Source organism: Lissotriton vulgaris, chromosome 8 (assembly GCF_964263255.1).
Source record: "Lissotriton vulgaris chromosome 8, aLisVul1.2, whole genome shotgun sequence".
NCBI classification, from domain to species: Eukaryota; Metazoa; Chordata; class Amphibia; order Caudata; family Salamandridae; genus Lissotriton; species Lissotriton vulgaris.
The window spans coordinates 422124571-422150682 of record NC_141696.1 but is presented as its reverse complement, the minus strand read 5'-3'; the positions used below and the strand labels follow the sequence as shown (position 1 = coordinate 422150682).

The window sequence follows — 26112 nt, the reverse complement described above, 5'->3', positions numbered from 1 at the left end:
TGTTCCTTTGTTGTGAGCGCTTGTGCTCGCTGGCGTTTTGCTTCCGTCTCTGAGACTATCTCTCTCGCAGCTTTGCTCGCTGTGAGTCGGGTCTCAGGCTTTGCTTCAACCTTCTTCTCCTGTTTCTCCGTTTTTTTTAGCGAGGTTATTTTAGCGGGACGGTTATTCTGCTCCGACTGTTTCTTAACAGCGTTGACTGGCATCTTTGGAATCGCGCCCTCCTTTACTGCTTGGGCTTTAATCGGCCCTGATGATTTATCCTTGTCCTTGTCCATTTTGCTTCTCTGTGACATCTTGCGAGCTACTTTAGAAGCAGAAATTACTTTCCTCCAGTAACCAAGAAAAGCTGCCCCTCTGTTAGCAGAAGTTGTCCAGCGAAAGCCTGCTGTAGATCGGGACAGCACACCAGCCAGCATCCACATCCCTGTATCTCCGTATTCACCGTATTCACCAACCCGTTTCCATCTAGGGTGGGAGAGAGAGGAACTAGCGACTGTCCTCTACAGAGCTACAGCGGCCATCTTGTCCCTCGCAGGGGTGAGTCAGTTCCAGAATCATGGGGAGGGGCAGACATTATTGTGATTCCTAAGAAGGGCAAACCTACAGATATTCCGGGGTCTTACCGTCCCATTACTTTGATGAACGCAGATGTCAAGGTGTTCTCCAAAATTCTGGCAAAAAGGTTATCAAGGGTAATAGAAACACTGGTAGCTCCCTCACAGCACGGTTTTATTCCAGGAAAGGGAACGACTCAACACACTGGGCAAGTAATTACGGTATTTGATGCAGCAAACATCCTAAAAGATCCTACGGCTGCTCTGTTTTTAGATGCTGAAAAAGCATTCAACAGGGTTTCTTGGAGATACTTATGGGAAGTTCTGAGGTGGAATGGTATAGGGGCCGGATTTTTAAAGGCCCTACAGACTTTGTACATCAATCCGACTGCCAAAATAAAGATCAACAGAGGGCAATCAACTGCAGTTAAAATCCACAGAGGGACAAGGCAGGGGTGCCCCTCCTCCCCCCTGCTCTTTGCTTTATATCTTGACCCCTACATACGAAAATTAGAAGCTAACAATCAAATCCCGCCATTAGTTTTGAATGAATGTAGATTCAAAACGTTAGCGTATGCCGACGATGTGGCTGTCTTGACTGCACAACCTATAGTAGCTATTAGAACAATTGAAGCTGAAGCGGGGCGATTTGGACAGTTCTCGGGGTACAGCCTGAATAGCACCAAAACCCAGATTGTTAAAAACCAGTGGGTGATATGCAATGATGATAGAGTGGTGGAAGCAGCAACTTATTTAGGGGTGCGAATTACAGCAAATATAGATATCGTTAAAAGCAATTTAGATCCCCTGTTGGCTACTGTAAAAAGGGATCTGGAAAAAATGAATAATTTACACTTATCGTTGGCGGGATGCACAAACATTATTAAGATGATGATTTTTCCTAAGTTTTAATATTTCTTCAGGGCCATACCCCTGCTATTTGAATCCAGCTGGTTTAGCAATATAGAATCCATCTGCAACAGGTTTATTTGGGCACATGGAAAAACACGGAGGGCTTACAGATTTATGACACTACCTAGGGAAAAGGGGGGATGGGGTGCACCTGATTTTCGATTATACTATATGGTTACTGTCTTGCAATATATACAAGGACTAATTGGGGGGAACGCTGACGATGTAAGAATACAAGAAATGTCTACAAAGATCTATACTGTTGTATTAGGGCCAAATGCCTGTAATTGTTTTCTAAATTGTACTGACTTCTGTTATTTTAAAAGAACTAGGTTTAAAACTGTTAGGGCGGCAGTTACGATATGGAACGCTTTTTTAAAGAAAGTCAAAATGGGTAGATATAATAGATACGTCCTGCTGTATAATAATAGATCATTCCCGGGGGAAATTTTTGCTGATCAAACCATGCTAGATTGGGCAGCGAGTGGTATTACACAAATTGGGGACTTACTTGATCAGGAAGGTTTTAAGCAATTCACAGACCTAAGAGAGGCATATGGTATAGGCAATAGGGGTTTCTTTAAGTACTTACAAATCAGAAGCTTCCTAAAGAATAAAACTGGAGGGCCAGCAGGCTTTAACAAGATAGAAATAATGGAAAAAATTAGGATGTCAGGGGATTGCACAATTAGATCTTTTTATGCAGCCTTGCTGAAAGAAAAGCAGGACGATTCAGAGAAATATAGCACGAAGTGGGCAGACAAATTGGGGGTTAATCGTAACCTATTCTCAGAATCCTTAAATTTAGGATGCACAATCTTAAGTGCTGCCCCTTTGCAGTCCCAGCTTTACAAAACACTATACTTCCTCTATCATACGCCTGAGAAAATAGCAAAATGGGGCGGAAATACAGGAATAAACTGCCCCCGATGTAATGAGCTAGAAGCTGATAGTATTCACATCTTTGCAACATGTCCACAGTTACACTCACTGATTATGGAGATAAAGAGATTCTTACAAAATTCATTGGGGATTGTGATTCTGCTTACAACATCTTGGATTATGTTAGGAGTGGCTGAACAGGGTCAGGAACAATATGTAGAATTTTTGTTTGTAATAATGGCAGTGTACAGATTGACGATAGCTCGGGCCTGGTTGAATAAAAATCTCCCTAAATTCCAAGAATGGTTGACGGCCACGCTGTATGCCCAAAAGATAGAGGAAAATATCTACGCTCGGAAAGGAAGGAGAGGAAGAAGTCTGTGGAGGAGAATATGGGAGCCTTTAAGTGAATGGAAAGAGAAGCAAAGACAAGCCGACTAGGGGGTGGTTGGGGAAAAGCCTGGGCGGAGTGCCAATTAATGATTCCCTATAATAGGATATGCTTGGCTAGGGTTTTGTTCATTTTTTTTTTCTCTTCTGTATTTTTCTTCTTTTGTGCTCTTTCTATTAATGGTATGAGGCCGACTGACTCACGGTTTAGACGTCTTAAATCTAAAGCATGTATAAGGAAACTTTGAAAATTTTAAAATAAGTAAATCACTGTAAAATGTGTAAAGGTATTTGTGTAATATGGAATGTGCCTTTGTTGACATAGAAAAATAAAAACTGTTAAAAAAAAAAAAAAAAAAGAGAAGCTAAGGTGCGAGCCAGCTTCTGAATTATTTCCTGCCTCTGTCAAGGAGCACCTCAGAATCTTCTTGGCTGCATTACCCTTCTATTCACTTTGTGGAGCCAGTGGTCGGACAGGACCCACCAGCAGTAGTATTGGGTGCTCTGGGGGGATACCAGATGTTCAGCTTCCCCCAAAATGGTTACCCCAATTGGAGCACCTTAAGTCTTTCTGGAAAAGAAGCAAATAATATGGGGAGGCTTTCACAAATACTTTGGAGTGCAGGTACCCCTCTTAGTTGACACTATGGCTGCTATTGCAGCGTGATAAAGGTTGAAGTAATTTTGAAATTGTAATGCTTTATTTAAGATGGCATCATTGACAATGAGATGTCCTAATCATGGTCATGAAAAGGTATTCTTGGTCAAACAGTCATTACATATTTTAATGTAGGTAATTGAAATGTTTTCAAATTAGTTATTGACTAATAAATGGTTCAGTCATTACAGGCTTTAATGGATATCTATGTAAGATGGCACCATCCATAGTGTTGCATTAGTTTATTTTGACATTTCTGCTTTCAGTAATGTGGTAGTAACATCCAACAGTGTCTTAATGGAAACCGATGAGGGGATGTAATTTAATGAGTAAGTAAATAAATCACAATGCAAACATTAAATAATAAACCGTCCCTGAATCGCAATAGAACACAATTATATTCAATCCTGATGGAGCATCAACCATACTTTAAAGTTGTGTACTAAGTGAAAAGGTGAATACTTTGTGCTTGTGAAGAAATATTAAAACGGAAGTGAAACAAGTGAAGGGAATAAAGACCACTACAGCGTATTGGACAGGAATTCTAAAATAAATTAGGCACAAGTTAATACATATATGAAATAATTTGTTCGATCATGTCATAATTCAAAGTCCAAATTTAGCTTCTGCAAGTTGACCTTCATGACTAGAGGTCATCATCGGGATATAGGCAACACAATGTTGGATGAAAGCTGCCTACTGGGTGAAAATGATATAAAAGCGGAAGTACCGAATGAAGCAGGTACAAAGAATAGTTTGGGGACTAGTATAAAGGTACCTGTAAGGTTTTATAGGTAACTATAGGAGAAGCGAAGACAAAAAGACTAGCGTTAGCCACTAGCGTCAATTAAAGATGGGTCACAAACAGGTGAGCTGGACCGATGGGGCACTCGAAAGGGGGGATTCTATCAGGAGATAAAAATCCACGAACCGGGCTACATTTGCTGGCTGGCATACACAGGGGTTCGTGTGTCCTCAGTGGGACAATTTCCAAAAGGTTCCGAGACACAGAGTTGGCTAAGAAGGAAAGGAGCGGTCCACTGGTTATCTGGATGCTACTGAGAGTAAACTGAACTATTCTGAATGGCAGACCAACTCACCTAGGAGGAGGAGGAATCGCCCCCTGGGGATGGGGGTGTCTTGGCGAGTAGACAATGTCAGTGGCCCTGGCAGGATACCCGGAGTACATGCAATATATTTAAAAAGATGACAAAGGCTATTAGTGCACCCGCGTTGCTTGTGACCTGATAGAGTAAAGGGCATAGCACAGGGAGTATACAGTCGTGTGCATTGAATCCAGGTTTCTGCTCACAAGACTCAACAACGTGTAGGCTTTAAACAGGACCATCATTCCCAATTCCAGACAAGGTTCTGAGACTGGGGACAGAAGAAATCTATCCCGGTGTACGACTGCAGGAGAGACCAGCACAGGACTATTGTCAGCAACATAATGTATACAAGGGGGAAGCGTTAATCTACTTGTAAATAAATTATAAGTGGTCACTGTACCCCTAAAGATGACGCAAGACACTCCCAATCAGTGGGAGCAAAGAAGGCCAATTTACGTCCACAGGCGTGAGGTTAGGGAGCGCATTTAACAAAGGCCTGAGTGGATCAGGTAAAAGGCACAAAACAAACAAGCATTTGCAATGAAATCGGTCTCGTCTTTGGGATCTTAGATGTATTTAGCTATGCAGCAGATTAGCCTGGGTGCTGAAACATCTACTGTTCTTAAACATGGGGGGAAAGTAGGCACCAAACTGCGTGACACGCCAGGTATGGGAACACATGGAGAGAAACTTTGCCTTTCGGAGGGAAATGGTATAGTGCTAAGCTCTGTTTTAATATAAAAACTGGGCCTTTGGTTGGCATATCACTGAAAATACAAGATTTGAAAAAAATATTGTCCATGGGTGTTCATGGAAGACAATTTCTATGGACTAGAATCTAGAGAATGCTTAAGTGATTCTGGTATTTTACTGACCTCTGCTGGTAGTTTTCTATCAAGAAAGTTAAATGGAGGCAGTTGCCAGAAAAAGAAGAATAAAGTCTCAGCAGAAAGCAATTCTGGTATTTTACGGACCTCTGCTGGTCGTTTTCTATCAAGACAGTTAAATAGAGGCAGTTGAACAAAAAAAATGCCCCCAAGCGGAAGCAGACAAGTCCTAGGCCTGATCTCCAGAGCCCACATAGTACATACACATATAAGTATATAATAAGTATATACTAAAGTATATACAAGAGGTCTCGAATGTTCAACCTGAAACGCAAGGGGACGCTTAACATGAGGCCGAAAATCACTATCAAACGGTCAAAGGCATACAGCACAGGAACCATGTGAGGAAAGGCTCACAGTAGTCCGCATGCATCTGGTGAGGACCATGGCACGGAGGGTACCCATCAAAGCAAGTAGCCCTGCCTTTTGATAACGCCATCTCTAACATTAGGGGGGGTGTCTCCTTGGGTTTTTCCACATACCTGGTTGTACACATTCGTACATGAATGCATAGTATTTAGTAGTATGTGCGAAATAAAATACTTTCCCTTTTTAGGTCTCGGCATCAAGACCTATTGTCATGGAGTTCGCTCTCAAGGGAGATCACCCGGGGCACTAGCGGCGATTCTAGTATTTGGACGAGCACGTACAGGCACGTCCGGGCGCACATCTCCTATACTGCAGGCAAACCAGCATTCAGACAAGAGATGGCCACGCGCAGCACGCTGTTCACACACACACACACACACACACACACACAGAAGCGCGCGCACACACGCACGTATGCACACACGCACGCACACACGCACGCACACACACATGCCCTCCCTCTCTGCCCCCCTTCTCTCGCCCCCCACCCCCCACTCACTGGGCTCTTTCAGCGGTTCATTTCAAAGAAGGCGTGCGTGCAAGCCCTACCGGCCGAACACCGGCAGCTTCCCTGCCTGCTGGGAGACAACCACGGCGCTAAGGCCTCGCCTACATCCTCCCTGCCCGCTCCTCCAAGCTCTTGAGGTATGCTCTACTTGGCTCCTGCCCTGAGGTCCGTCCGTCGTCTTGCCCTCATGGAATACGGACCATGGACTAGGAAGCGGGAGACGAGTCCGTGGAACAGTCTCTTCAACAGCGAATCGGCGTGTGACGTCAGTGCGCCGGCATCCGCGTCAAACCACGTAGTTCTGTTCCTGGGTCTGAAAGAGGGCTGACAGTCCGTGGATAGATGAAAGGATTATTGACGGTTTCTTAGCTGTAAGGTAAGTAAGTCTTTTTCCTTCATTAGGATTGTGCAGCGGCTCGTGACCTACAAACTAGGTGGTAGGATGCCATCTCTAGTTGCAAGATTTTATTATCAGAGAGAGAGAATGAGAACGTATTACAATATAATGCAATGAGCAGGTATGTGAATGCAGGCAAGCTCCGCCAAAAAACGTCAAAGGAAGGACAAACAGAGCTGTTGAATTTGGAAAGGTAGTGTTGCATGGGGCGGACAGTGTGCTAATTGTGTACCAGGGAAGGTGTAACAAAACGTGAACAAAGTGTGCGCATCCCTTGATGCTCTCCTGATTTACAAAGATGTATGGAAAGTTGCGGTAGAACAAGGGTAAACCTAACCCTCCCCCTTTACAGTACATATATATATAAATACTAACTAGACTCTAGAGATCGCACTTACTTGTGGTTTTAGCCTGGGTGTCTAATGGTTACTTCTCTTTCTGAGACAAAGGCTTCTTAAAATTCAGGTTTATATTGATGTCCATACGTAAATACAGAATCAGGTGGAGTTTGCATTTAACAGCTACTAAAAAAGACCTTGTTTAATGCAGGATTTTCCCCATTCACTTGTTCCATGATTCCTCAATGCTTACAAATGGTAACCTTTTGTGTGCTGGTAGCTGGGGTGTCACACTCTCTCTCTGGCGGACGTACGTTTCAATGGTACAATTAAGCGTGACCAAGACTTATTTGTACATGAATAAATTTCCCCAACTGGAGTGATGCAGGTAAAAAAATTATAAACCGGGTTGCAGTGGTGGCTGGTGACATTTGAAAGTGATGAGGCGTAAACTTTCTGTCTGAATGCACCGTGGCGAGCGAGCCTGAACATCTTAAGGGGAAAATTTTGAAAAACAAGTGGGTAAATGGTGCATTTTCCCAGCTAACTTTTTTACCACTCTCTTTTCGTCATCTATCTGCCCTTCTGCCCTGCACCTCACATTCACCCGATTCTGCTATGTATGTATGTACCAACACTACTCCCACCTTAGTATCATCCAAGCACCTCAAGTCTGCCTCCTAAAGGGAGCACACATACCTTGCCCTTAGCACGCTGAAAGCAGGAATTTCCAGAGATTCCCCTCCACGTCCCCCTTCAGTGCTCGCTTATTCGAACTGCAGCCTTTTTGTTTGATGTAATTGATGTAAATCTTGTGATAAGCGGGTTAGCTCTGTTCTGACGTATATATACATAGATACATAGATTGTTATTTACATTTGAATTGTGGCCTATACCAGTGCCTTAAATGGTCCAGTACTATCCAGTACGGAATACCAGCACTTTTTTATTTTGAGGAGGAGAGTACCGGCACTTCTCAAGAGAAATGCACTACCTTTAATTGGAGAGTATCGGGCACTTCTCACAAACAAGTCCCCTGTGGTGCATCTGATGTCCCTAGCCTGCCCTGGGAAGAGGGAGAGGGGCTGAGCACAACAAAGTGCTCCAAAACCAGTTGCATCTGTTTTTCCCTTAACCCTGTCCTAAAAGACGAAGGAGAATGTGTATAAAAAGGGGCTGAGACGCCATGCAAGATGTTCTCTCTGATCCTATCTTGAGGGGAGCCTGCTGCTGAGTCCAGGAGGTATCTCCACTGGGGACTGCCTCCTTGCTGGATGACCCTGTGAGCTGGCCCCTGGGCTCAGCCTTTGCCCCCTGCCTGCTAAGAGACTTTCCCTGGACTTTGGGACTGTAGTGCCTGGGAGCGCTTTCTTTTTCATCCTGTGAGCTCTTTATTTTTAATTGCAGAAAAGCGCTTTGCTATCCTGAGGAGCGCGTGGGCTTTGCAGTTCAGGGTTGCACATCGTGGGCAGGGGATCTCAAGTGTAGGGATTCCCCCGCATTTGCCCATTACTGAAAGCGGGTGCCCACCCAGCGTTTTTGCTGCTTTGGGATTGATTATGAAGCGCGGGTGCCCACCCCGCATATTTGACAATTTGGATATCCCTAGTGGGTGCCCACCCCGCCAGGGACGTTGTGCTGTTTTTAATATCCCTAGCAGGTGCCCACCCCGCCAGGGACTTGGTACTACCACGGGTGCCTACCCCGCATCACTGCCGCAGCCCAGGAGTGGCGAACGTTGCCGGGCCGCTGCCACCCGGAAGCCAGGCGGCCCTGCCTGAGTGTGGGCGGGGCTGCGTGAGGCAGAGTAAGTTGCCAGTAAAGAAAGGGAGGACGGTAGCCTACCCCGCCTCCAAGGACGTCCCAGTGCAGGCAGGAGAGCCCTGCGGGCTAAATCGGTCTGCAGGAGTATCCCCCCTTGCACGGAAGGGACCGTTCAGGAAGCCAATCTCTGCCCGGCGCAAGGAGGATGCAGGGAACGGCTGCCTGCATCCAGGCGGGGCTCCCGTGGAAGTGAAGAGAGCCCCACGTACAGCCCAGAACGTCCTGAGCCTCGAGGGCTCCAAAGAGAAGTCCCGTGTCCCCGGGGAGGGACCGGGCAAAAACAGAGAGAGAGGGCCCCACTGGAGGAGCAGCCAAGGCAGTTCGGTGAGTGGGGTCAGAAAATGAGCACTTGGTGCAAGCCCCGTGCGTGGGGCTCGCTTCGGGGTACATTTTCGGTACTCACAGCTGCCCCGCTGGTCAGAGGGCAGCTCCGACACTGGAGCAAAGCTTGGGTTCTCTTTTTGAGTCCTGGGGGGGAACTCCAACGTACACATTGTCAGCTGCCAGCTTATCTCCAATCTTGGGGGCAAATTGTTTATCAAAGTCCCAAGGAGGACTTGGGGGGCCATGTCCATTTGTTTTGAAGTCCCAGTGGGGACACCTAAAAGAGCCCAGGATGGAGCCCAGAGGCACAGTAGCGCCAGTGCTTCTTTGTTGGAAAAGAGCCCAGAACGGAGCCTAGAGGCCTGGTAGTGCCAGTGTTGGTTTGTTGGCATTTGTTCTTAGGGCGCATTGAGAGCCTGCACCCATCATTTGTATTCTACAGCTGGCCAGCAAGTAGTGGGCAGCTGCCACGTTTAGGCCCTAAACTCTTGCGCATTCTTCTTTGGCTGCCTGTGCAGCCTGCCCTGACACTGATGGGCAAAGGGTGTTTGAGCCCCATGGAAGGCCAGTTGGCCTGGGGTCAGTATCATGTGATTTTGGCGCAAGATGATTGCCTACTGTATTTATACTGGTTATGACTAATGTGATTTATGTGTAATGTGCAATGCCTTTATGCCTGTGATACCTCTAAATGTGTGTTCATGCTTAGGAAGTTGTTTTGCCTAGTATAGTTTATACTAGTGAGTTTGTGTCCCTGCGTGTGATCTATACCTATGGTAATTAGTATTGCGTAGTGTGTACCTACCTTTTACCAGTGGTTACTGGTTGTGTTCTACAATTGTTATTTGGTGCTACAATTATTCTATGTTCTAGAAGTGTTACTTCTACTAAGTGCTGATTCTGACAGTGGCCCACGTGGCCCTGTCATGTGTATATAATCCCCTGTAAATACTGCCCGGTGCCAGTTGGCACAGTGTAATTGTGTGATTATGATCTAATGTGTTTATGGTAATACAAAGGCTATTTTTTTTATATATAACCTTGTGTGGAGTTCCTTTTTGTGGTGTGCCTAGTGTGTTGCTACTGTGTGTGTGTTGCGCAAACATTTTACTCCTTGCCTCCGGGATAAGCTTGACCCCTCGTGCCAAGCTACCAAGGGGGTGAGCAGGGGTTATCTTGGCGTGTAACGCCCTTGCCCTAACTAGAGTGGTGGTCTCTGCCTGGCTTTGGCGCAGGCCTTAGCCAACCAGAGATCCCATTTCTAACACACACCATGTAGAAGATATGTCCTCTAATTTTGAGCCAGGATTTTGGGTAATCTTTTTTTAATTTTTTAATTTATTTTATCTCCAGTTAAGCATGCTTTGCATCTTTTATCAAACGCTCGTTCACATAAAGTTCTATCTCATCTAATGCACTTTTTGCCAAAACCAAATAACTTGCATGAAGTCTGTTGTCGACTTACTAGAAAAGTGTCCGTAACTACTTAATATGTGCCTCTGGTTCATCAGAGCTAATGCTATAAATATGCCATTTTTGTGTATGGCAGTCACAATGCAAAAATATAGCACAGTTCACTACAATGTATGTAACACCGTCAATAACGGTCATAACGAGAAACATCAAAAGCCAATCTAACGAGGGTTAAGGGAACAGGGGTACTGGACCAACCCTTCCCACTTTGTCACTGCGATATGGTCAACACAAAACTATATATGGGTCTCATACTGCCATACCTACCAAACCCCAATAGGAACCTAGTGACAGACCTATAATATATTTTAAAAAATGGTGCCAAAGAAAAAAAAGCCAACTGTGGGTATTTGGTTGCATGAAACTGGGTCAGAGTCGAGAGTTAAGGCCAGCTCTGGTGGAGCGCGGGAAAAGTCAAGGTTGTGCACTAAGGTCTCATTGTTGCCGATGGGGTGCCTCGAGGCGTTTGGTGAAGTTTTTGGATTTTGAAGTTTTTCTGGAGCTCAGATTTCCTCAGTGGGGCAAGGCTGCAGGCTGTAGCTGAAGAGGGCTACACAAGGCCATTGTCTGTTGCGGGAGATCCACTGCATCTGATATGCTGCTGTGAACAAGAATGTATTGGGAGCTCCGGCAAAGTCAAACCCACCTGCAATGCACCCTTGGTGGATTGACTTGGAGTCCTCCATGGTTTCTCAGAGCATTCATTTTTAGAAACATTCCTAAGTCCCAACTTTTTAGTATACGGCAGGAGGAGTAAACTCTAAATCCAAGGGTCCACAAAAAGTGAAGGAGAAGCTCTATCAACTTTTTCCAGAATTTTCTCTAATGTAACCATGAAAGAAGCAAAGATCATATGATAAAGCACAGCTGCTGTTAAAATACTCAGTGATCTAACCACCAATGAGTAAACCGAGTGGTTGGACTATCTTAGAAATTTATTTGAGTAGGACTTTGGGATACATGTTAAAAAGTTGCTCGCTGTCATTCAAGGGCCATATATTTTTTAGTTGTAGGCATAGTAGTCTGATAGAATTCCGATGCACAATATCTTTTATTTTTTATAAAACCACAATTTATCCAGTTTCTCAAAGAAGCTAACTTTGCCACTTTTTCTTCAATCGCTGCATGTATGATTAAACTTGAGTTGATGTTTTTCAGTCTGATGTCTTAATAGCCAGTCTCGGACCAAGCATATACTTTTGAAATATGCACTTGAGGTTTGTAGTGATTAGATTGCTTCAATTAAGGGGTCAAATTGTGCTCTGTTTGAATCCTTCAGATTGTACTTCTTTTTCATGCTTTGCAAGGAAACCAAGATGATGCTGTCCTACATTACTTAAAGATTGCTATAATGATCCCAATTTTCCAGAACATGTTTGATTGAGTTTATCCTAGTTCTTTTTATGGAGCGCTTAGGTTCAGCTATATTGTGTTTTAATATTTTTAAATTTGAAGTGTATCAATTTTTTGGTAGTTTTTTTTCCATTTCCTTGTTGATGGCATACTTTGTGCTCTTCAAGCTGAACTGATCTCTATTTCGCCTGTATCTTTCTATAGTACGTGAACAATATATTTAAAGGTACATTTATAGACCTGTCCGTTTGTCATCACCCAAATGTTTTGCATTCCTTCTCCATTGTTTTTGCTAATCTCATTTTTGCAAGCCAGAGTACTTTACCACTGCTGATCAGTGCCAAAGTGCCTATGCTCACTCCTTAAAACTGGTAATGTTGGCTTAACCCAAATTGGCACATTTAATTTACTTTTAAGTCCCTATAATAGTGGTTCTACATGTACCAAGGTCCTGTAAATTAAATGCTACTAGTGGGCCTGCAACACCTATTGTGCTTCTCACTAAAGTAGCCCCTTAGAAAATGTCTTCCATTGCATCCTTTGTGCAGTTTAAATCTGCCATTTTGACCTGGCACAATAACCATTTGCCAGACAATACCTTCCTTTTTAATGCTTAAAACTCACCGGTACGGGTACTCACTGGGGGCAAAATGGCGCGTGCACGACAGGCGTACCTGTGAGGAGCTCCGTTTGGGCGATCCGTCTTAATTACCTTATCGGAGGTCCAGCGGCTATATCCTGGGCTGTTTATGCTTCACTTTTGTTCTCCCTATTGCTGCGGTATGGTGATGCTGAAAGAATCATAACGGAGTTGGTACCCATGCAGTTTGTGGCAAGCTTTATTAATGAGCTCCGGCGTGTACCTGTCGAGTCTGCCGATCCTGGGAGGAGCCGCGGCTGAGATGTTGAGAGACGCCGAGTGCGAGCGAGCGAGGCCAGGCAAGGCGGGGCAGTTGAGTGGTTTCAACGGTTGCTAAACGGCGTTCGGGAGACGAGACGCCAGAACTTGAGGGGAAATCGGAAGCTGAACAATGCTAAAAACAGACAAATACATGTAAAACAGAGACGCTACCAGCCTAGTGACTGCAGAAAAAACTGAGCAATTGCAAGGTGAGGCGAAAACGGGAAAAAAAAGGGGCTGGTGGCCACTTTATTTTCTTTCTTTCTGCAAAAGACTTGAATAACTAGCTGAAACAACTAACACTGGCATTGACATTATTTTAAGGCAAATATACTTTCGAACTGAGTTGCTCAGTATAGGTTGGTTATCAACCCTAGATTAAAAGACACAAAGACTTAAAGACTGAAACCTTCCCTATTACAAGCTTCGCTCTGCTCTACTCTGCGTTTACCCAATTTATTCATTATGGGTCCTAAAACAACCCGCGGCGGTAAAACAAGACCTGGTGGTGAAAACCAGATTGGGACATGGGCTGCCCTTGCGGCAAAGTCAAAACAAGATGGGAGTAATAATGATCTCGATGTTAGCCAAACTGGCACCCCGAAAATACCGCAAAAGTTTAATACTAAAGCAAAAACACCAGTGGTGAAGACTTTGACAGCCGGTGATGGGTGTGATTAAAAATAAAGTTATTGATGATTTGGAAGTTCTGGATGCTGATAATGATCAGGATAAGACTTTGGTGGAAGCACTTGAACAGCTAGTAGTCTCTCCAGTAACTTCTTCAGCACCCTCACCTGTGTTATCCGTTTCGCAAACTACCATGGCTCAAAATTCTAATATCAATGCTGCAACTGATGGGGACATCGATGCTGAGCTGGACCTCTGTAGTGCTGAAGGGGTAGAAGGTGATCCTATCAGCAGCAAAGATAGTGAATTCTATTCACTTTCAGAACACTCCGAGGGCTCTGATTTGGAAGGTGATTTAGAGGATGAAGTGGAGACTTCTTCTTTGGAAAATACTAGCAAGGAAACTTCCGTTATTGCTACAGCAGATCTACATGTAGATAGAGATTGGAGTGAGGAAATCTCCAATGGAGACCCGACTACAGTAGATCAAGAGGCTATATTAGATCAATGCCACCAAGAATATCTAGCAGACTCCATGGAACAAATTAGCTCTAGCCCGGGTTAGCTAGCGAGGCACCGATAGATATTATTCTGAAAGCCATCTCAGATCAACGACTGGAGGCGAAAGCCGAGCATTTGAAAACACACAATGCTTGCAAAAAACTTCAAAATACGGTGCGACGGCTGGCAAAATCATGTAATGATTTCACAGATAGAATGGTAAAAGCGGAAGGACGCATTTCTTTATTGGAAGATCAAGTAACACATATTAAAACTGAGATCGATGGTATGAAGGGTCAGAAAGATGATGTGAATATAAAACTGGTTGATTTGGAGAATAGGTTACGCCGTAACAATCTGCGAATTTTAGGTGTACCCAAAGGACGTGAGGGGCAGGATACACGACAGTTTGTGATCGAACTTTTTGAAGAAGCCTTTCCAGAGGTTAAAGACTGGCAGTGGTCTCATGAGATTCAGAGGGCACATCGCTTTCCTTTTCGCAAACAAACGTTACGGAGTACCCAAAGTCGTCAATATCCTCGAGCTATTTTGATATCTTTAAACAATTTTGTGGTAAGACAAAAACTATACGATCTTGCAGGACCAGACAAAAAGTGCTCTCGGAAGGTTATTGAATTTTTTGTACGCCCGATTATTGTCATACCACCGTAGAAAATCGCTGGCGTTTTTGACACTTGATTGATCCATTTCAAAAGAAGGGCGCTCAAGTTTTTCTGCTTCAACCATCTACACTAAAGATTGTATATGAAGGGCAAAATCGGTTCTTTACCGCTGAGGCTCCAGCAAAAGAATATCTGAATTCACTAGCATGAGGAAAATGTTATAAACTTTAGATAATTATCTTTCTGTATGTGGCATAACTCATGCTTCTTTTTCTTTAGGTTAATGGATATGCCCAAACATGAGAGGTGCTCTCACACACATCAACGGGGCAATAGGCCCCTTTGCCCTAGTTTTGGGGGAGGGTCACAGGGGGTGGGGGGGTTGGTGTGCTGGGGGTGGGGTTGGGTGGGCATGGGGGGTGTGCTGGGGAGAAAAAGGGGAAAAGTTCAGTCAAAGCCATAGAATGTCATGGTTAAATATACAGTTTTTTCGTTTTTGGTGCAATTGTGTAATGCAATTTTGTAATGAACCTATTTAGTCGCCATGGCTAGCTATAATTTGCGTATGTGTGATGCACGAGATCCGCCTAATTCAACCGGATATAATATGTCTCCAGAAGACTCGTATACCATGGGCAAATAGAAAAGTTCTGAATGATCTTGGGTATATAGTGTTTGCGGGCTCACAACAATGAATCGAGGAGTGGCCATATTGGGGCGACAGTCCATGGTAGCACCGGGAAAATCAAAGTGGATAATCTAGGACGCTGGGCAATTACTGAATGTGTCATAGGGAATGTTGTTGTTACGATATGTACAGTATACGGATCTAATATCGATGACACTGAAGTTATAGAATTTTTAAATGTAGAGTTGGCTTTATGGGGTACTCCATTATTTTTACTTGGGGACTTTAATATTCATGGGGAGTTGAAGACTTGGGATTCGAGGTTTAGTGGATACCAAGGTAGGAAGCCTAGGAATTACGCCAACTTTTGCGTCAGCATGGGTTGATTGATGGGTGGCCTGTGGCAAATTCGAGGGATCCAGGTTTTACTTTTTTTTCTTCACCGCACAAGAAATTTGTGCGTATAGATTACATTTTTGTACCTAGGCATATGGCAGAAGGATCCTGAATGTCTGTAATGCCACGTATTACATCTGACCATGCTCCGATTGTCATAGACATGCCTTTACTTAAAATCCAGCTAATACAAAGGTCTTTTACATTCAATAAGAAACTTCTTTCAGATGAAACCTATCTGCAACAAGTTTTAGACTGGGCCCAACAGTTTTTTGATCTTAATAGGGGCTCTACCTCCTATGCAATGGTATGGGACTGCTTTAAGGCAGGATTACGTGGTGAAACTTGTAGTTATGGCTGGAATCTTCAGCAGGAAGGGAAAAATATAATGGCGCAACTTTTACAGGATTTAATAAATGCAGAACATGATCTAACACACAATATTGTCTACACCGAAATAGTAGCGCCACACAAGACAAAGTTGCAAAATGTAAGGCTAAGATTAACGGGGTCTGGAGCCAGGACATAGCACGCCAATATAAAATTGATTGTGCTGAAAGATATGAATATGGGGAAAATGTGGGGAGATGTCTAGCTCAAAGAATGCGGGGCGTCAGACCGCACAACGTATAACCTCTATAGAAAATAGTCAAGGTATTCTAATTGAGTCATCAGAGGGTATTCTTCAGGTATTGTATGAGTACTATACAGATCTTTATACCCAAGAAAATTTTTCTTCTGATTTACTTGATCACTATATAGATAAACTTGACTTAACTCAACTGGACTCTGTGCATAAGGAACAACTAGAGCTGCCAATTACAATGCAAGAACTTGAGATCTCCCTTAAAGAACTGGCTCTGGGGAAGGCCACTGGCCCCGATAAACTTCTTTTAGAGATATACCATGTGCTGTTCCCTATTATTAAAGATGATATGTTGGCGACGTTTATAGATGCCCAAAATGGGAATCCACCCCCATCATGGGACGATGCAAGTATAATTGTATTTAAGAAAAAAGATAAGCCTTCGCATCTTCCTGGGTCATATTGACCTATTTCACTTATTAATGTTGATGCGAAACTGTATTCTAAAATTCTTGCGAATCGGCTGATTCAAGTTGTACCGGCTCTTGTCTCTGAACAACAGCACTGCTTCCTTCCAGGTCGTGGTACGATTAATCATATACACCGTGTTATTGCAACTCTAGATTATGCTACTGTAAATCATATGAACGTTGGTTTGGTGTTTTTAGACGCCGAAAAAGCGTTTGATCGCGTCGCATGGGCATTTATATGGGCGATCTTGGGAAAAATGGGGTTTGGACCACGATTTATATTTGCTTTACAAGTCATGTATAGACATCCAAGGGCCAAGGTATGCTTGTCGGGCCAAGAATCAACAGCTGTTAATATCCCTCGGGGCACACGGCCCATGCTCACCTTTATTATTTGCCATGTACATAGAACCACTTGACGCTGATGTCATCCCAACATATACAACCATGGTTTTACCCGGGGGTAATATACGTGTGTTAGCTTATGCTGACGATGTCGCGGTCATAACATCTGATCCAGAATCTGCATTATGTGAAATTGAAAACTTGACTCGCGAATTTGGTAATGTGTCACGGTATAAACTTAATATTCAGAAGACACAGGTTATCTGCTCAGCAGGACTTTGCCCCAATGACAGTCGAGTTTACCCGGAGGCCAAATATCTGGGCATTAAAATTAGATTGTCACTTCAACAGTTAATTATGGTGAATTGGTCAGATATATTGCAATCGGTCAGAAACCAACTTGAGAAAATTGAATGCTTACACTTGTCATTGGTTGGGAGACGCAATGTTTTAAAAATGTCCATCTTGCCAAAAGTTTTATATAATTTTCGGTCAATACCATTGGAGATACCTGTATTACAATTGAGGAAACTACAATCTATAGCTGATCGATTCTTATGGGGCTGGAAATCTGCGCGAAGGGCGTCCAAATTTATGACACTACCAATTTTACGTGGGGGATGGGGAGTTCCAAACTTTGCACTATATTACCTGGCATGTCTTATGCAAAATATTAAATATTTTGCGATTGGTGGAACTCCACCTATATTTGAGAGCCCTGATATTTTTTTCTTTTACTTGGCCCACAATCTCGACAAACGTTGCTTTGCTTTTTAGAACCTAGCTACTATAAAAGAACTAGATTTAAATTAGTATTGTCTGCCTTTAAAGGATGGCTGTCTATACGGAAGCTTATCTCTCTGGGACGTATTAATTTTTATACTCCTTGTAATTCTATAGAACTGCTTCCGCCAATATTTAGGGATCGCACTATGGGTACATGGCGGGAAAAGGGCATGATAGCTGTACGTAATATGGTTAAGGACAGCACAATCGCTTCATTTCAGGAGCTAAAAGATATATATATATAGTCTCTCCCAACACGACTTTAAGTATTTGCAAATACGCAATTTTATTCTTAAACATCCAAATGCTTTACCGCTTTGTCATAATGACTTTATTGAAATACTTAAAAAACCATCACGTACAGGGACTATATATAATTATTTGTTAAATGTACAGCAGGACGATATGGGATTGCAGGAATCTAAATGGTGTATTAGATTGGGCGCGTCGGCAGTACCCTTTCAAGAGTCAATTTATACAGCCGATAAAATTATTTTGTCTGCCAAGTTATATTCACAGCATTAGAAAACCTTATTTAATCTCTACCATACGCCATTTAAAATGTTAAAATGGGGTAATGCTAATAATGGGAAATGTTACAGGTGTCAATCTGATCAGGCAGATATTGTACACATATTTTCAGACTGCCCAATATTAAAACCTTTTTTTGTATCTATAGAAAAATTTCTAGCGTATATTACAAAGTGTGATGTGATAATTTCAAGAGAGATGATTATTTTTGGTTTATCTAATCATAACAATCTGTTTCCAGGGTATCAAAAAAAATGATATGTTCTATTTATGGCTATGGCTGTAGCTCGCCTATGTATATCTTCAATGTGGTTGAAGCCTGAAGCACCTATATATGAAATGTGGCGAGCAAAGTTTTATAATGTTTTTTATTTAGAATGTAATCTTTATCTGATCAAATCAGTCAGGAAAATGCAAAAGGGGTATAAAATTTGGCAGGTAATGATAGACCATTTAGATCCCTAAGAATTACCTTTCTCTTGGTTAAATATGGTAGTCTGCTGCTTATATAGTATTTCTGATACTAATATTGCTTTTACTTTCTGTTCTTTACTTTTTCTTATTTTTTAATCATTTTTGTTAACTGCTTGCACCATAAATCTGTTTGTTTGTACGATGTTTTGATATGATACAATGGTTTTATATGTTCTTCTGTATATGTGGCTTTGAACTGAACCAATAAAAAAAATGAAAAAATAAACAAAAAACTCACCGGTAAGATAGACCCTAGACAGACTATGGTACAGTGTATTTAGAATTGGGACAACTAATTTTAAACTAGCATGTCCTAGTAGTGAAAAACTCTTAAATTCATTTTTCACTAGTGAAAGGCCCACCTCTCCCATAGGATAACATTGGAGTTACCCTATTACATTTAATAAGCTGTAACTTACAAATGGGTGTAGGTAACCATTTCATGTTTGGTGTTTTTTGAATTGTAATGAAAAATCCTAACTGATGGTGAAGTTGAATTTTAAATGATAATTTTGAAAATGCCACTTTTAGAAAGTTCAACAAGTGAAGTGGAGCTACATTCAGCTCCATGAGCCATTTGCACAGCGTCATGCCGCCCCTGGTGTGCATGTCAGTTTCGAAGGTTTTTTAACCATTTTTCAGTAGTAATCCTGATTTTTGTTCTAGTTTTGTCACTTTTTTTTAAATCAGTTTCATTATCATGTTATTTTATCCAAATCCACGAAACAGATTCTTATGCCAATTTTCAGTTTTCTTATATTCAAACAGTGCCGATCCTGGCCTCTTGAAAGAATATGAATGATGCAGTGTTCATCACAGGCAGTTTTTATTTAAAATAAAACCCAATGCATTTCGGGCCCTTATAGGGCCCTTCTTCGGGGGTCACTACAATTGATAAAAAATTACCATTAGCACCAATATTTTGCAAGTACATGTATACAGAATTTCATAAATGTTACGCTTTTTCTAAGTCATTTGTTATTCACATATTTCATCTTACTTTACATATCCTCCCTTATTTAATCTACCCAAAAGGCTCCCTTCGTTGGATTGTAACCGACTCCCACAGTGGCTCTCCATTCCTATATCTCTTGTTTCACTTCCCAGGTGGTCCCAATCACTACGTCTCACTTTTCTGTGCCCTTCCCCCAGCCCTCCTGTTAGCTGTAAAACATCCCTCTCTCAACCCGTGCTGACTGCCATATTACCGCTAATGTGCAGGTTTAAAACTTGTAAAACAGACATATTTTTATCATTTTCAAATGCTCTCATGGTGTTAAAGCAGCAGAGTTACTCGTTCCCTATTATTTGCTTGTAAAGTCAAACAGCGTGTCTCCCACGCAGCACTATTCCGTACCTGCTGTGATAAAGCTTAAAAGCTGCAGTCCGCTCCTTTCTTCCCCAAGCTGTGATCCCTTGTCTGTTACCACCTGCCTCTTAAATCACACTGCCAAAGGAATTTCCCTCCCAGTCACGTGTACGTTACCAATCCCCACCCCATTGTACCTTTCCATCATTACCAACTACAAGTCCCAAGATGCATGTCCTTAGTTAGGCGCTATATCGTTTCTTGTTGCATTGAAGGAGGCCAGGATCGGCACTGTTTGAATATAAGAAAACTGAAAATTGGCATAAGAATCTGTTTCGTGGATTTGGATAAAATAACATGATAATGAAACTGATTTAAAAAAAAGTGACAAAACTAGAACAAAAATCAGGATTACTACTGAAAAATGGTTAAAAAACCTTCGAAACTGACATGCACGCCAGGGGCGGCATGACGCTGTGCAAATGGCTCATGGAGCTGAATGTAGCTCCACTTCACTTGTTGATCTTTCTAAATGGCAAAGGGGCAGGCCAGAACAACCGTTCTGCACGCGAACTTTACAAAGGCTGAATCAATTGAAAACACAAAATGAAAAAGAATGGGTGTGCATCCCCTCATCTATTGGACACTTTTAGAAAGTTGGCATTTTTTTGCCCTGGTCCTTTAGTGCATGTACCTGTCTCTGGGGCACATGATTGGGTGTAGCCGACAGTTGGCCTCTGTGTATTCCTCCTAGACAGCCAAACACAATAGAATGCTTACGTGTGCCTGAATTGGCCATATCTGGCAGGATTGTAGGGTAGAGCTGAGCATAGCCCTGCTTACACTGGAATAGAGCAGGATGCCTGGGGGCTTCAAAGTTAAATCTCTAGAAGCTTCTCCATCACTTCAAATGCACAACTGGGCATAGCCGTTGGATCTCAGACCCCCAATACTTCAGTACACTTCAGTACACTTCAGGACCTGTAGATAACTCTTCCAGGAAGGAGGACTGCTGTGCTGCTGAAAGGACTGCTACTCTGCTGGATTGCTGCCCTGCTGCCCTCCTGTCTGGGCGAGAAGGACTGGCTCTGCATCCGTTGAATCTTGGACCCCAAAGTGTTTCAAGGGATGATTGGCTGGCCTCCTGACTTGAGCCGGAGGGACAGAAGACTCCAGCAACCTTTGATTTAGCAGAACGTACGCAACCCTGAGCAGAATAGACACATCGTTGCTCCTACGTGGATCAGAATCCTCGCAAAAATCTGAATCACAGCCTGTCGCCTCATCAGAACTGCCATTGTGCAACGCTTAATCAAAGCAGACCCTCTCACTGTGCAACTCATCCTTGACCCTGGACTTTGCATCTCAAGACCTCATTGACAGGCTCCTCAGTGACTATGCAAGACCTTTCACCGCAGCATTGCCACATCTCTGAACCGATGCATCGCTTTCGCTGCAAGACACATCTTTGATGCAGACCCGCGCAATGCTCCTCAAACCAGGATTTAAGGTACTTTGTTTAGCAGCCCTAACTGGGACCTGGTAGCTGGCCCATGCTCCATTGTGGTAGGCCTGAACTTGTGACTGTCCTTGTCCAGCGCAACCAGATATTCACAGATGGCACTTTCTGTTTTTTGGCACTATTTTTGCTGAAAACTTTAAACCTGCATATCTCTGGCTCAACTGATTTACTTTTTGTTGTTTTGGTCTTATTTTATGTATTAAAAATTACTCTTTCTCTAAACTGGTGTGGAAACCTTTTGAGGTGTTAGTGTTTGAAGTGTTGATGAAATACTTTACACATCGCTTCTGAATTAAGCCTGACTGCTCTGCGCCAAGCTCCCAGGGATGCCCACAGGTTAATTTAGGGTTTGGTTGTGACTTCACCCTGAGAAAAATTGTCGTTGCTGCTTGAGTTGAGTTGTTTGATTTTTTTGCACGAACAGGAGTATACTCATTTGGCAATAAAATAAGACTGACACAATCTTAAAGAAATAGGAATACTTGCATAAGGAGTTTCACCGAGAAAAATAGTGAAATGGAATTTTATTTCCCTGTGAAACTGGCTACCTTCAAATACATGTTTTCATCCAGTAGTACATGTGAATGCCTGTCTTCAAAAGCTTCACTATAAAGGAAGGCCTCAAACCTTTTGGTCATGTCCCTAGTGGGCTCTGCAGACTGCTGTAATGGAGACACTTGGGAAGAACCCCAGAACATTCAATAGGTCATTATGAACTTTGTAATGTTGAATAGAAGTGTGAGAAGGTCAAAATAAAACATCCAAACGTGGACTGCCAAGAAAAAAGTCATATCAATGAAAGGTTTGATAAAGTACAGAGTGTAGGTTTGTTCTTGATAAATATTCTTGTACATTTCTGCAACTAATTTGAAGAACAATGTTTTAGTGTGAATAAATAGCAGTGACCATAATACAAATGTTTTTCTTTTCAAAAGGTACTCTTTTGCTCTGCCCAAGTTCTTTAACATGAAGTCTAAAGATAGCTGCTCGACAGAGAGGTCGCCGCTGCTGAAATGTGATTTTGCGGATAGAGGGTGAGTCACTTTCAAGCCAACAAGTAGTTCTTTTCACTTCTACCTAACATACTTTGTTAAATTATTTATCACCTACGTTTTTTATGTTTTTTTCTCCTTTGTCATGTGGTAAATTTAAATTACCTATACTTAATTTATGCGGTAAAGTTCAATAAGAATAACTCAGTCAAAAATAAGAGGCAGAGTCCGTGGCATCTGAGTTTATGAAGGTTTTATTCCTTAAAAAGGAATTGGTTCGAACCAGGTATCATGTTCCATCACCACAAGGGTTCAGGAAGGGAATGGACATGAACATGTACAATGCTTTATTAACAGGATATCATATATATAGTCAATGCATACAGTAATGTTGAATGCAGAAGGCGTAACAGCTGAGAGAAACGAGATAAGAACACATGTACGTAACAGAAGGCGTGCATGAGGGCGTGCACGGAGGTGTGTGCTAGACAACGTCACTTGAAACATATCACAGGTGGGTGGATCCATAGAAGAATCCTGCAGTGTCAGCAGAAATACATGGCAGAGATGCGCGCGCAGCAGCATGACGTGTGATTGACGTGGAACTGGAGGGTGAAGGGGACTTGACATTTAGCCCTACATGAGGAGACAGAAGTCTGGGGTGTCAGAACAACCTAATCCCAAATCATATCTAATATCTTGTGTTTAAGGAACTGTACTATCTAGAAGAAAAGGTCTCTCGGGCAGAGGCTATTCTATACTGACTGCTAGTGCGTGCATATGCGACTACGTATCTATGTGTAAAGCAAGGGGGCCATGGGCCTACCATGGTAACAGGAGCTATGAATTACTTGCATGGAGACAGAAAGGCCGGGCCCTTTGCTCTGCAGCTGGGAAGGATGTTTTCCTAAACTACTAGACAGGAATGTATTTTCGAGGAGCGGAGCAGATAACTTGAAGGCTGAATACAGTCTTGGCAGGCAAGCAGGTCGAGCCAGGCACCGCTCGCCACACAGGGAGTAAGGCAGAGGTCAGGAAGCAGCAGACTGCAGTTATCAGAAACAGAAGGCAGAAAGGGCTCGATGGCAGGAATCAGGGCCTAACTCACCAGAGCGAGTAAAACATGAAAGTGCACCATGTAAAGACGTTGGCAAGGCACACTTAGGAACCGAATATCCGACCCATTCATGGTGGATCTGAAAGAGGACATGTTAACGTTGGACGCAAATGTATTTGCGTCTTCATAGCTGGAAGTGGAGGGAACATACATGTACTTGAAGCACGTACATGGAGCCGTTGGGGTCTACGATAGGGGACACAATTGACCATAAAATTCATATTACCTCATTCCCTCCTTGTCCCCTACGGACCCTTCATGAGATATCAATCCTCATTAATCTATCAATCTGTTCATGTAACATCATTTGCTCTTCTTTCTTCTTACGGCGTTTTGAATGTGGACTTGAATGAGGAATACAGGATGTGGCGCACAAGCCGCAAATTGCTGGCCCACATTGTAGACATAGGCAACAACTGAACACTATGAGAAGGGCAATACCTAGGAAGGATAGGACCTTCCATCCCCAGGCTGACAACACGCTCCAGAACCAACCGGACCAAGTCCAGGTGCCTGGATTCTGGTGTATCTGACTTGCAATCTTGTGAAGACGGGTTATGGCTCTATATACTGATGGCGCATTTTCTGGAATGAAAACACAGCAGCTCGATCCGATGACTCTACAAGCTCCGCCCCTATCGGCCAGGATGACGTCAAGGACAAGACGATTTTGAAGAACAACAATCCGCATAGCAGACTGCTCCTCCGTTAAGTTGCCTAGGGCGGAAGTAGTTTCATTCGCTACTGCTTCGAGGCTTCTGGTTAATTTACGTATCAGTTTACTATTAAAGACAGCACCTAAGTAGGGAAAGAAACCTTTATTGAAGTCTGTGTATTGTTCCCATGCCGTTTCAGTGTAGTCGACAATCGGGAGATCTCTCTGTGGTCTATTGTGTACTAGATGGGTGTCCCTATGATAATCAGGAGGGGCTAGGAAAACAGGTGGCAGAAGGAATGCAATGTAACAGGTGCCATCCCAATCTAGAGGTAAGCGTATATATGCGGTATGACCACAAATGAAGTAGGAATGACGGGAAGCTTTAAATGTAGACTTGCCCTTATCACTGAATTCGATCACAGTAGTACATTTACTATGACCCAGGTGTACTGAACCATTCTTTCTGACACATAATTCACCTTTGACTGGTAGTACGGACATAGCGGGCAAGACTGGTTCGGTTTCGGATTCAACATTCAGAATCATGAGGTTAAGTGTAAAGTTACCTAATCCATATACTTCATTTTCTAGATCAGTCCCTGTCCTTTTTGGAAGACCCTCCTTGTCAGGGAAACATACTTTATGCAGAACTGTGTTCAGATTTCCCCATACCCAATTGCCCTGATAAACTATGGAATCAGAATCTAAGGAATTAATTAAACTAAACCATGCACCACAGGAACCATTGTGTGTGAACGGGTACGGGAAGAGGGGCAGAACTCCCTTGTATTTCTGATAGGGAGGGAGTCGGCCACATATCCAACAATTGGTAGCATTGCTGGTCTGATGGGAATGATGTAACATACTAATGAATGTGTTGTTGCGCAGCTCAAGTCGGTAAGATAACTCATGCGGGGGCAATTCACTGAAAGAGTGCTCGGCAGTGACATTGAAGGAAGAATGTGCACGCTTGAAAATAGGGTAATATATATGTAACAGTACACTTGCAGCAATAATCATAAGACTCAGAAAAAACATAATCAAAAGTGTCACTATACAGTGACTGCGAAGAGATTTACAATATTCACGTTTCTTGAGCTGTTTCTGTCTATCTCTCTCTCTGTTGGGGTCTAGGGGATACATGTCAGAAACTCGTCTAACCGATTCACCTAGGGGAGGACTTAAACAATTAAACTGTCTGACTTGCTAGACCTCAATTTTAATTTATATTCTTGAGAAGAAGTTTTCTCGACCAGGGGGAGTTTTGAGTCAGTCTGTGGAGGAGGGCAGGGCTGGGAGTTTAGATCTGGCGGTAGTCCATGGTATTTTTTGATATGACTCGAGTGAAGCCAGCCCTTGCGGCCCTCGACTTTAATCGCTGTCCTTGTGGTTAAAAGTACTAGCTTCGGTGCTTGCCAACGGGGCTCCAGCGGACTTCTCCTGTCAAAGTTCCTTACGAAGACGAGGTCCCCCGGAACAACCTCATGTGGCTTCACCTCGGTGTTGTCGGGAAAAGCTGCAGCAACCTGTGAACGACATGATTGTAGTGCAGACATCAAGGAAGCAAGGTAATCTGTCAGCATGTTACAGTCAACATCAGTGATTTTGCGAGGCAGAGGCGTCCCCCACATATTCGGTGGCCTACCAAAGACCACCTCGGACGGG

At 43.1% G+C, this 26112-nt stretch overlaps 1 protein-coding gene across 1 annotated transcript in view; it reads left to right on the top strand.

Moving 5' to 3' along the window:
- Positions 1–26112, top strand: part of OCA2 (OCA2 melanosomal transmembrane protein) — an 833084-nt gene that overhangs the window by 86419 nt on the left and 720553 nt on the right. Inside the window, exon 3 of the mRNA XM_086934183.1 lies at positions 22616–22714. Coding sequence (XP_086790309.1) covers positions 22616–22714 — 99 coding nt within the window. The remainder of the gene's footprint in view (positions 1–22615; positions 22715–26112) is intronic.